The following is a 12,520-nucleotide window of genomic DNA, read 5'->3' as shown; positions in this document are numbered from 1 at the left end:
AGAAACTAGTTTTTTTTTTTTTTTTTTTTTTTTTTTTTTTGAGACGGAGTTTCGCTCTTGTTACCCAGGCTGGAGTGCAATGGCGCGATCTCAGCTCACCGCAACCTCTGCCTTCTGGGTTCAGGCAATTCTCCTGCCTCAGCCTCCTGAGTAGCTGGGATTACGGGCACGAGCCACCATGCCCAGCTAATTTTTTGTATTTTTAGTAGAGACAGGGTTTCACCATGTCAACCAGGATGGTCTCGAACTCTCGACCTCGTGATCCACCCACCTCGGCCTCCCAAAGTGCTGGGATTACAGGCTTGAGCCACCGCACCCAGCCAAGAAACTAGTTTTAAAATCTCACTGTTTCTTGAAAATAGATGGTATAGCACTGAAGTTTGCAAGTAGAATATGGGAATTACATCTTAATATGTTTGTGACCTTCTAGTTTTATATCATAGAGCGACTTCAGGAAAATGAAAGTGGAGATCACATTCTAAAGAAGACAAGATTGGCTGGTTAATCTGAACACTAATTTGGTTTTTGTTGTTGTTGTCGTTTTTAAATTTTTTTTTAAAAGATGGGGTTTCACCATGATGGCCAGGCTGGTCTTGAACTCCTGACCTTAGGTGATCCACCCACCTTGGCCTCCCAAAGTGGTAGGATTACAGGCGTGAACCACTGTGCCTGGCCCCACTAATTTGTTAAGAGCATGTTTTAATTGACCTTGAACCATACTTTCTCCTCATTGCTTTGGACTTTTGGGCTAGGCTTGGTGTATAGTGAGCACTGCAAATATTTTTTGGTTACTCCTTTTTCTTTCCAAATCCCCTAAGGGTAAGTGATTGGAGCCTCAGTCTACCACTTTGAAATGTTGCCGAGATAAGACTGCGACTTCAGTGCTTCCAGCAGGCAGAGAGTCGGTGGTTTTTTTCTCCGTGTAGAACCATGAACTCATTCTGAGAAGGTGAACTTAAAGAGAGCAGAAGCTTTTAAAAAAAAGTTTTAACTAATTCATGAAGGTATTTCTGATGAACAGAATGCTAGAATACAGACAGGGTATTTGGAGACCAGAAGGAATATATTTTTTTAAGTTTATGGTTTTTCTAGAACTGCTGAATATTGACAGAAATTCAAATTCAGTTTCTGGCTAAACCCTGCTAGCTAGCTACTCAAAGGATGTTTGTGTCCTGAAGGGTATGGAAAACAGAGTTATGGCCGTGTAGGGTTTTAAAAGAACAGAAAGAGGATTTAAAGGTCCAAAAAGAAAAATAATCCATAGGTATGTGGTACATTTTTTTTAAATGATTGCTTCTGAATCTGCCTCTTTTTCTGCTTCCCTTTTGCTTTCTGCAGTGAACACCTACCTCTTCATGATGCAAGCTCAAGGCATTCTGATCCGGGACAACGTGAGAACAATCGGTGCTCAGGTTTATGAGCAGGTGCTTCGGAGTGCTTATGCCAAGAGGAACAGCAGTGTAAATGACTCAGGTATATTTTTAGTAAAGAGGGGGTCTGATTAGAATGTCTCCTCCCAAGAGAGGCAAATTTGGTTGCAATAATTATTTTCCATGGGAAAAGTGCATTGTAAAAGAGGAATTTGGCTGAGTTTTACTTTACTGCTAAAAAAGCTTTTGCCACATGAATCCTCATTCATTTTTGTTAACAATATGCCTCAGTCTGTTTGTGTTGCTATAAAAGAGTACTTGAGGCTGGGTAATTCACAAAGAAAAAGGATTGTTTGGCTCATCGTTCTGCAGACTATACAAAAGTGTGACACCAGTGTCTGCTTTTGGTGAGGGCCTCAGGCTGCTTCCACTTGTGATGGAAGGGGAAGGGAAGCCAGTGTGTATGGTGAGAGGAAGCAGTGTGGCAGGTGGGAGGAGGGCAGTGCCAGGCTCTTTTTAACAAGCAGCTCTTGTGGGAGCTAATAGAGGAGAACTCACTCATTACCACAACAGCAGCAAGCCATTTCTGAGGGATCTGCCTCTGTGACCCAAGGACCTCCTATAGGCCCCACCTCCATCATTGGGAATCAGATTTCAGCATTAGGTTTTGGAGTGGGGGACAAACATATTTAAACTGTGGCAGAATACAGTAAGAGCAACTGGATGACTACTTTTTTTTCTTCTTGAGATGGAGTTTTGCTCTTGTCCAGGCTGGAGTGCAATGGGCAATCATGGCTCACCGCAACCTCTACTTCCCTGTTCAGGCGATTCTCATGCCTCAGCTTCTTGAGTACCTGGGATTATAGGAACACACCATCATGCCCGGCTAATTTTTGTATTTTCAGTAGAGACTGGGTTTTGTCATGTTGGCCAGGTTGGTCTCAAACTCTCAAACTCCTGACCTCAAGTGATCCACCTGCCTCTGCCTCCCAGAGTGCTGGTATTATAGCATGAGCCACTGTGCCCAGCCTCTTTCTTTTTAACTCTTTCAAAAATTGAATACAGGAAGGAAGTACTTCCACACGATTAAATGGGACTCTTTTGAGGCCTCTCTAGTCCAGTCAGGGATGGTTTTTATTTAAAAGTAGATTCTGAGATTTCATTTTACTAAGCATTCATGATTTGCCTCTTATTTTTTTAACTGAGGACTAATATGCTTTCATGTGTGTTTTTTTTTTTTCTCTCTTTTTTTGGAAGTGGAGTTTCACTCTTGTTGCCCAGGCTGGAGTGCAGTGGCGCTGTGTCAGCTCACTGAGACCTCTGCCTCCTGGGTTCAAGCGATTTTCTTGCCACAGCCTCCCAAGTAGCTGGGATTACAGGTGCCTGCCACCATACCTGGCTAATTTTTGTATTTTTAGTAGAGACGGGGTTTTGCTGTGTTGGCCAGGCTGGTCTCGAACTCCTGACTTCAGGTGATCTGCCTGCCTTTGCCTCCCAAAGTGCTAGGATTATAGGTGTGAGCCACTGCACCTGGCTTTTTTTTTTCTTTTTTTTTTTTTTGAGAGACAGCATCTCACTTTGTCTCCCAGGCTGGAGTGCAGTGGTGGCATGATCTTGGCTCACTGCAGCCTTGGCCTCCCAAAGTGCTAAGGTTATAGGCATGAGCCACTGCCTCTTGCTTCTTAATGATTTCATCTAAGCCCAATATTTTAAAGTATTTACATTAAAAAAAAAAAAAAAATCCTTCCTCTAAATCGACCCTCTCTTCTGCTCTAATAAATTACAAGATTTTTGGAAATTCACTGTGGAATGTGCAGTTGCTTTGCAAATGTTGCAAGTTGGAATTATTCCGTAGTGCTTAGGAAATCAAGAGAAAGCATTGCCTGTCTTAAAAGAATTGCCTCTCCTTAAAAGAACTGACCACATCCTAATTGATCAGTCTCCTCTGCTGTCTGCTTTAGCAACAGAGGACTGTAGTTAGCACACTGATAAGCTTTTGATAATTCCTTTCTTGTTTGCAAAGAGCAAGTGAATGATATTTCAGAGCTTTTTAGACAAATTGTGGTCGCACTGGGTGAAGTTGCCTGAGCTCTGAACCTTACCTGGGAGAGGAAACCCTGCAGTTTCTGTCCTGCCTGCGATGGTAGGTTTTGCACACAGTTCGCACACACAGTCTCACTTGACTCGTATGTGGCTCTGTCAGTTAAGGTAGGATTTTATGCTGTTTCCGTTTTTCATACATAGTACATATAATCTTGGGGAAGATGGAGCAGCTTGGTCATGTGACTCTTTCCCTAAACCCTGCAACCTGCTTCTAGTTAGGTGAAGAAACTAGGGAGTACTGACTGCCCTTCCAGAACGCTCTTCGCTGCATAGCACTGAGTAGGGGAACATTTGTGCCCTCATGACATTTGTCCAGTCCAGATATCAAAGTTCTGCAGCGTTAGATGATGCTAGAATGTCTGTCTCTGGGCATTTGGCAGTACTGGCAATTCTCTCAGAAGTTAAGAGGGGCATATAGCAGGACCCCATTTCCACACAGTGCTGGTATGGCAATATAAGATTTCACTACTTTTTGAGTTGTTGTCTTCGAAAACTGAGTACAGAGGTGAGTTTCACCCTTCGTGGGTGTATCCAGTGATCCATTAGTATTGAACTCGGTGTGCTTTTATTTGCAAATTATCAAACACCCAAATAATCCTTCCTTGTATCTCTCTGGCTAGAACAATCTATTTCTTGTTTAATGTGTTTATTTCTAGATTGGAAGTCTTTGCCATCAGGGACTCTCTTACTGTTGATTGGATACTTGACTCACATGATTACATGTAGTTCCTCACAAGAACCCAGAAGATAGTTACTATGTTCCCATTGTAGGGATCAAAGGAACAAGGCATGTCTAAGTCATGAAAGTTGATGCAGCAGCGGGATTAGGGTTTGCTGATTCTGTGACTTCAGGGCCTGCCCTCTGAATCCCAGTAATGGCTTCATTCCTTTTGTCATCTTTGTATCCCTAGTACCTTATAAACTGCCTTGCACATAGGAAGTACTTGGTAAATTATTTTTGTATGCACAAATGAACGAATTTAACAAGAAAGCCAGTTTTTTTTGTTTGTTTGTTTGTTTTTTTTTGAGACGGAGTTTCGCTCTTGTTACCCAGGCTGGAGTGCAATGGCGCCATCTCGGCTCACCGCAACCTCCGCCTCCTGGGTTCAGGCAATTCTCCTGTCTCAGCCTCCTGAGTAGCTGGGATTACAGGCATGCGCCACCATGCCCAGCTAATTTTTTGTATTTTTAGTAGAGATGGGGTTTCACCATGTTGATCCGGATGGTCTCGATCTTTTGACCTCGTGATCTACCCGCCTTGGCCTCCCAAAGTGCTGGGATTACAGGCTTGAGCCACTGCGCACGGCCAAGAAAGCCAGTTTTAAGTGTTGTAGTGTGTTTCTAAGGAGGTCACTGTCCCGATGAGCTGTTGTGTCAAAATCACTTCCTTGGCGAGTAAGTACAGGTTGAGCATCCCAAATCAGAAATTACCAACTCCACACTGCTCCAGAATCCATGCACGATAAAACCTCAAGTGCCAACATGATACTTAAAGGAAATACTCAATGGAGCAGATTTTGGAGTTTTAGATTTGGGTTGATCAACTGGTAAGTATAATGCAGATATTCCAAAATCCCAAAATATCAGAAATCTGAAACACTTGGGGTCCTAAGCATTTCAGATAAGGGATACCCAACCTGTACTGAAAAGAAAATGGCATTTCATTGAAAGTATATTCAATGAAAACCTATCCTTCTTCTTCTTCTTTTCAAAGCAGTCATCTACCTAGCACAGTCAGAGAGGGTATTCTGGGCCCATCACTGCTGGGACAGTCAAATGATTGACACCTCTGGCCCAGCCACTTCTGCCTGGAGCACTGTTGGCTTCATGGTGGTAACCTGGACTATGCCCTCTCTCCTGCTTAAATAATGCTGAGGCACATACCCACATTCAGGTGTCTGCATTAGGCCAAGCTTAGTTCAAAAGCTTAGGGTAACATTTAAGTAATGTTGGTTTTCTTTACGTTTAAAAGCAACAGTAGTGATTATTGAATGAAAATAGACTTTTGGGGATGGAGACTGTGAACCTGGAAATAAGCCTGAAGTAGTAACCAGGGGAAGATTCCTGTGGTCACTGAAAGCCGTTGGTTTGTGAGATTGTGAATCTGCAGAGTGAGTAAAGTCATGCTGGTGTGCTTTGTGTGCTATTAGTGGAGTGGGTCATCTTTACCTCTTTCTCTCTGGTTTTAGATGTCCAGTCTAGTCTTTGATGACCCTCCCAGTAGGTAGTTATCCTTAAGTGGACTAACTCTTGAAGAATGCTAATTCTTTCTGTTTCACAGATATTTGTACCAATGGCAACTTTCTAGTATATATAAATTTCTATACTTTTTTCAAGCGGAGAGGCAAGTGTTTGGTCTTTTCTCAAATGGGAGGGGAAAGTGGCGATTCTTGCTGGGATCCATTGGTCAGTGCTTCCAGTTCCTTCTCAACTGGATTTGGTAACACAAGGGAGAAGGCAGGTTTTTACCCTCTCTAGGTATTAGGGTAGCAATACCAAGCTTAGCTATACGTTGTAATTCCAGAGGAGCTTTCCAAAGTACTGATGTCTATTCCTGACTGCTAGAGATTCTTATTTAATTGATCTGAGGTGTAGCCTGGGTGTTAGGATTTTGTTTTTTTGTTTTTGTTTTGAGATAGTCTTGCTCTGTCACCCAGGCTGGAGTGCAGTGGTGCCATCTTGGCTTACTGCAACCTCCACATTCTAGGTTCAAGTAATTCTCCTGCCACAGCCTCCTGAGTAGCTGGGATACCAGGCACGTGCCTCCATGCCTGGCTAATTTTTGTGTTTTTAGTAGAGATGAGGTTTCACCATGTTGCCCAGGCTGGTCTCAAACTCCTGGCTTCAAGTGATCTGCTCACCTCGGCCTTCCAAAGTGCTGGGATTACATGAGCCACCACACCCGGCCTGGTGTTAGGATTTTTGAAAGCTTCCTAGATGATTCTAATGTGCACACAAGGCTGCTGAACCACTGGTGTGAAGCAATGCTGAATAAGCAGCTGCTGTTAGACAGAAATGTTGGCCGATAAGCCCATGATATCAGCAGTCATTTGAACCTGTAGGTATGGGTCTGTTTTCCCATTTTCTCTCTCCTCTCTCTCTCTCTCTCTCTCTCTCTCTCTCTCTCTCTCTCTCTCTGTCTTTTTTTTCTATGGAGACAGAGTCTTGCTCTGTCGCCCAGGCTGGAATGCAGTGGCATGATCTTGGCTTGCTGCAACCTCTGCCTCCCAGGTTCAAGCGATTCCCCTACCTCAGCCTCCTGAGTAGCTAGGATTATAGGCACTCGCCACCACACCCAGCTAATTTTTGTATTTTTAGGAGAGACAGGGTTTCACCATGTTGGTCTGGCTGATCTTGAACTCCTGACCTCAGATGATCCACCCACCTTGGCCCTCCCAAAGTGCTGGGATTATAGGTGTGAGCTGGCCTGTTTTCCCATTTTCTTTTTTGAGACAAAGTCTCACTCTGTTGCCCAGGCTGGAGTGCAGTGGCAAGATCTCAGCTCACTTCAACTCCCACCTCCTGGGTTCAAGTGATTCTCCTGCCTCAGCCTCCTGAGTAGCTGGGACTACAGGTGCGTGCCACCACACCTGGCTAATTTTTTGTATTTTTAGTAGAAGTAGGGTTTCACAATGTTGGTCAGGCTGGTCTTGGACTCCTGACCTCAGTGATCCACTCACTTCAGCCTCCCAAAATGCAGAGATTACAGGTGTGAGTTGCCATGCCTGGCTTGTTTTCCCGTTTTCTAAATGTAAAAGCAGCTGTCTTCTTTGCCCTTCAAGAAGAACATGTCTGGGTTTGAAATAGATGAGATTTAAATTAAAAAGTAAAACAATGGCCATAGAAATTCAACAGGCTTGTTTTTCTCTCAGCATTTTCCTAATTCAGTAGTTTCATACTTTAGAAGAGTAAGAAGTTATGTTTGGAACTCTGAGGGGGATGCGGTATAACCCCACCTGTTACTGGACACCTAGCAGTGGAGAAAAACAAGGGCTCCTCACCATAATTGCACATAGTTTTGCCAGGTCATGAGCAATTAATTTCCTCTCTTTTATTTTAAAAGGCTTCTGTTGCTACTGAAAAGTAGACTGCTTTGTTTATTTATTTATTGAGACAGAGTTTTGTTCCTGTTGCCCAGGCTGGAGTGCAGTGGTGCAATCTTGGCTCATTGCAACCTCCGCCTCCTGGGTTCAAGCGGTTCTCCTGTCCTAGCCTCCTGAGTAGCTGGGATTACAGGCACCCACCACAACACCTGGCTTTTTTTTTGTTTTTTTTTTGGTAGAGACAGGGTTTCACCACATTGGCCAGGCTGGTCTTGCACTCCTGACCTCAAGTGATCTGCCTGTCTTGGCTTCCCAAGTAGACGTTATTTAAATTTTTATTTAGTTGTGTTTATTTATTTATTTATTTATTGAGACGTAGTTTTGCTCTTGTTGCCTGGGCTGGAGTGCAATGGCACGATCTTGGCTCACTGCAACCTCCACCTCCTGGGTTTAAGTGATTCTCCAAACTCCAAATAGTAGAATCATTAGAGTTAGAGATACTTTCTTTTGTCTCATGTTTTTTAAATTCTAGTTTCCTGGTTAGGTTCTAGCTCTAGGGCGTGGGTAAGTCATTGACCAGAATGCTGATTATCTTCGTTTTTGTTGATTTGTTTATGAAAAGACTTAGTGTGATACCTTTGGGAATTTCATTGCCTTCTAGTGAATGTATTGACTGTGCCATTGTTTCCAGCCATCTTCTCTTGCCACACATGGGCATATCACAAGCACAGGCACATTTTCTAGTACTTGTGAGGTCTTTTCATTTTTTTCTTAAGGAGAATAATTGCATGGATTAGATTCATCCAGAGTACTAATTAGGGTGAGGGATTCTTCACATAGATTTTTGAAGTAGTTACTACCTTCAGAAGAAGGTTCAACCTAGGCCAGGTTTGCATGTATGAGCTGAGCTCAAAGAATTTCTGTTTAAAATATTACCTTTAAGGTTCTGTCTTGGTTCATGGGTTTTTGTTTGTTTTTTGTTGTTTGGTTTGCTTTTTTTAAGGTAGGATCTTACTCTGTCACCCAGGCTGGAGTGCAGTGGTGTGATCATGGCCCACTGCAGCCTCGACCTCCCAGGCTCAGGTGATCTTCCTGCCTCAGCCTCCCAAGTAGGTGGGACCACAGGCATGCACTATCCCGCCCAGCTAATTTTTTAAATTATTTGTAGAGACAGGTTCCCAGCATGTTTCCCAGGCTGGTCTTGGCCTCCTGGTCTCAGGTGATCCTCCTGCCTCAGCCTCCCAAAGTGCTGGGAATATTATAGGCATGAGCTACCATACTCAGCCTGGTTTGTGTCTATATAAATTAGTCTCTACTATTCTCTATAAATGTAGGCTTAGTGTTTTTCAGGAAAGCTACTACTAAAAAGGACAGAAAGCGTTCTGTTCCTTCACTTGTTAAGACACTTAAAATTCTCAAGTTGCCTCTCATTGAATTTTGTTCCCAGAGTACTTGCAGAGTAGGAAGCTCAGAGTAGGCAGCCGTGTGCATATAAAAAGGATTCAATGTGTTAGCCATTTGATTCTTGGAAACCTGCTCATAGTGCTTTTTAAAAAATATCTTAGTTGAAGATTCTAGAATTCTAGGCTACAAAGTGAATTTGAACAGGATGTTTTAATTTTCATGGAATCAGCATGAATCTAAAAGGATTTAATATTCTGTGGGGAAAAAAAAAAAAAAAACAGTACAGAATACTGGAAAGATCTCCAATCCAGAGTGTAGTTGGAGCTCTGTCATGCATTAGCCAGGGCTCCTGGTCTGAGTTCTGTGTATGCTGTTCCAGTCATTCATCTGTAAAACTAAAGCTGGAAGACCCTCTTCCTACTCTGCAACTACAGTCCCCTAAGAAAAGATGTCTGCCTTCACACTCTTCATATCCACTTACAGGACTCTAAAGGGGCATATGTTTATGGTTTTTTTTTTTTAATGGCGTAAACCCTTGAGGATGGGAACAGGAAAGGAGACCACAGCAAAAAAATCTTGCTAGGTAGAAAGCCGAAGAACCATTGATAAAGGACTTAACAAACCCAAGAAGACTGATTGCTCAAAGGAGCAACAGGAAAACCAGCATCCACCCCAGGATCCCCCAGAAGCTCAGGAACTAGCAATATTGGAAGTAGGAACAAAAGTGGCAACTAATATAAAGAGAGGTTGAAAGCTATTAAAAAGCAGTCAGGTACCCACACCCGTCTCCCCATCCTGGCAAGAGCCGGAGGCTTAATAGCCCTAGAGATGGCAAAACAGAGGCTCCTCAATCTGAGGGTACCTGGCATGACCACAGTGTTTGAAAAGATGGGAATTACATATGCCCCAGCTTCTTTCTCTTCCTTCTTAGTTTCCGGATGTTTGTAGTCAGGACTCTACCATTCTGTCAGGAGATTTGAGTGGATTTATCTGGAGAATCTGACCAGACCACGAGGAAAGACCCAAAGATGCTGACACTGGAGAGTTCAATAAGAGAGGAGAAAAATGACTGCAAACATGAAAAAAGAATATTGTAAGAAATAAACATTCAGAAAACAAGAGCTCTTCAAAATTAAAAATATGATAGCAGAGATGATGATTTAAGGAAGGATTGAGTAAAGTTGAGGAAATATGGAACGTAGAGCAGATAAATGGCAAGATGGAAAAGTAGACGGAAAATATGAGGTAGTTACAGTACCAGGAGGTCCCACATCAAATTCCTGTTCTGTATTCTCCAGAAAGACAGCACAGAGTACAGAAGGGAAGAATCATCACTGAGAGAAGACCCACCCCAAACATTCCAGAACAGAAAGACATGAATTAACAAACTAAAGGCCCACCTAATGGCCAGCACAGCAGGTGAAAGCAGACTCCCAGCAAGGCACACCAACATGGCATTTCCTGACCAAGGAGAAAGTCCTTTGCATTCCTAGCATGAAATTATTGGTTGTTTACAAAGATCAGAAATTGAATGGCTTCAGACTTAATAGCCACAGTGCAATCTAGAAGGCAGTGGGATAGCATCTTTATAGTTGTGCAGAATCGCTAGCCTCGAATTCTGTAAACCCAAGAACTATGAATCAAGCGAGGAAGAGCAAAAACTATATCCGGCAATGTAAAGTTTCAAAGTCATACTCATTCCCCTTTCTTTTTTTTCTTTAATTTCATAATTGAAATTTTATTGGTTGAGGATCAGTACAGACATTTCAATTTGTACACAATTCTTAACATGTATAACAAAAATCTAAAAAGCCATGCATTGTAATTCTTTTCTAAAGTTATTCCAGTGACTTTCCAGCTTAAAATTTGGAAGCAGATTTTCCTTAAGAGACTATCAAGTACCTGTATCTTCACATGTTGATCAGCTGTAACATACATCACAGCAATTCACAGCTGAATAGCATGTACACTACTTATTTTCAAATGTTTAATCTTTCATAGCACAGTAACAAAGTTATTAGGAAAACAGGACTACCACACCAAAGATGTGACAAAGGGTACACAGTTCTGACCGGGGGAGCCAGGATCAGAGTGGTTTTCTTCAGGAAACAATTCTACTAAAAAACAACATGGGAATGGAAGTCATTTAAAATGTTCAAGACATTAAATGCAGGACTGACTCCATATTGCCATTTAATATGCTTTGTATTATAGGATATAAAAACTAACCCCCCCATCTGTGGAATGTCAAGCTGGCACCCGAGACAAAGTCTTCCATAATTCAGTATTCCACACTATTTTCTGGTTGTACCAAAAAATAAACAACCAGCAAATGATTTCACCTCTTAAAAAAAAGCATTTACACTTAAAAAAATGGGATGAGGTGGGATTCCCTCCTTCTAAAAAATGTTTCTAGAGCTACGAAAAAACTTTTATTTACAAAATCGTTGATAAAATTATTCCTCTGGATTGTACAAGAAGGGAGACAGGAACCACTGAGAGACATGGTGTATTGTATTAATCAGCCTTGGCTTCTTTCTCTCCTGCTTCATCAGAGGCTGGACTCTCAGTTTTCGTTTCCCCATTTTCTGCAGGTAAATCTGCTTTAGTTTCTTGGTTAGCCACGTCAGCCTGTTTTCCCTTTGCTCCCTTTTCTCTTTTGTTTGCACTTTTCTATCTGAAGATTTATCCTCTGCTGCTGCCTTTTTCGGCTTCGCTTCCACTTTTGCAGGAGGTTTTGCTGACAACTGTGTGGATCTCCTCTTGGGCTCTTCCTTGGCAGCCCCTTCAGCAGAGCTGACCTTCCTTTTGGGCATCCTGGCTGCAGGGAGGCACGTGCTGGGTGCCTGCGGGTCGCAGCGCGCCGATAGCCTTTGCAAAGCTGGGTTACCTGGCCGCAGCCACTCCTCCCGCCGCCCGAACTGCCTCATTCCCCTTCTTAAGATGCTACTTGGAGGATGTGCTACCCAAGCAAGAAGAAGGGAAAAGTGAGAACTTAGGGGAAATGAGATTTAGTACCGTCTTAGATAGGTGATGGCAGGCTCCCAGGGCTCTCTGGTGGCGGGGTGCACGGGAGGTGGCTTCTGTACATTTGGCATGGAGGCATGGAAGAAAGCCAGAAGTTGCCACACCTCCTCTGGGTGGATAAAGTTGAGAGAATACCTAATGTGTGTATTAGGAGGAAATGTCTTGGTGAAAGGCGTGGTGTGGAATTAGAATCGTTGCATGTAATTATAACTGAGCAAACAGAAACAGGATGCATAACTGTCCACATTTCTCAGCTATGACTAGTACTTACAGCAGCGTCATAATACAACGACTGAAGATTGTCCTAACCACAGCTATGATATGTGACTGTTGGGAGACTGGGGAATGGAAAGGGGTCATGTGGCAGTGGTAGCAGGAGGAAGGGAATAACGTCTTCACCTCCCATAGTGGGAGGCCAGTAGATAAGACTGAAAACAGAAGCATCACGACCAGCCGTAGTGGCTGACATAGGTGAATACTGATATAAATGCTAAAATTCTTGGCCAAAAGAAGGGCAGATGGTTCCTTTAGAAAATAAGAAATGAGGCCGGGCATGGTGGTTCACGCCTGTAA

At 42.9% G+C, this 12,520-nt stretch overlaps 1 protein-coding gene and 1 pseudogene across 2 annotated transcripts in view; one reads left to right on the top strand and one right to left on the bottom strand.

Moving 5' to 3' along the window:
- Window positions 1-12,520, top strand: part of B4GALT5 (beta-1,4-galactosyltransferase 5) — an 88,221-nt gene that overhangs the window by 60,348 nt on the left and 15,353 nt on the right. For both annotated transcript variants that reach the window (XM_003932696.3, XM_074406640.1), the window contains exon 2: window positions 1,339-1,473. In XM_003932696.3, the coding sequence (XP_003932745.2) occupies window positions 1,339-1,473 (135 nt within the window). The remainder of the gene's footprint in view (window positions 1-1,338; window positions 1,474-12,520) is intronic.
- On the bottom strand, window positions 11,409-11,757 carry LOC120367889 (non-histone chromosomal protein HMG-14 pseudogene; annotated as a pseudogene).

The sequence above is a fragment of the Saimiri boliviensis genome, chromosome 9 (assembly GCF_048565385.1).
Source record: "Saimiri boliviensis isolate mSaiBol1 chromosome 9, mSaiBol1.pri, whole genome shotgun sequence".
Lineage (NCBI taxonomy): Eukaryota > Metazoa > Chordata > Mammalia > Primates > Cebidae > Saimiri > Saimiri boliviensis.
Note: the sequence above shows the minus strand (reverse complement) of the source record. Positions and strands in the feature narration are given on the sequence as shown.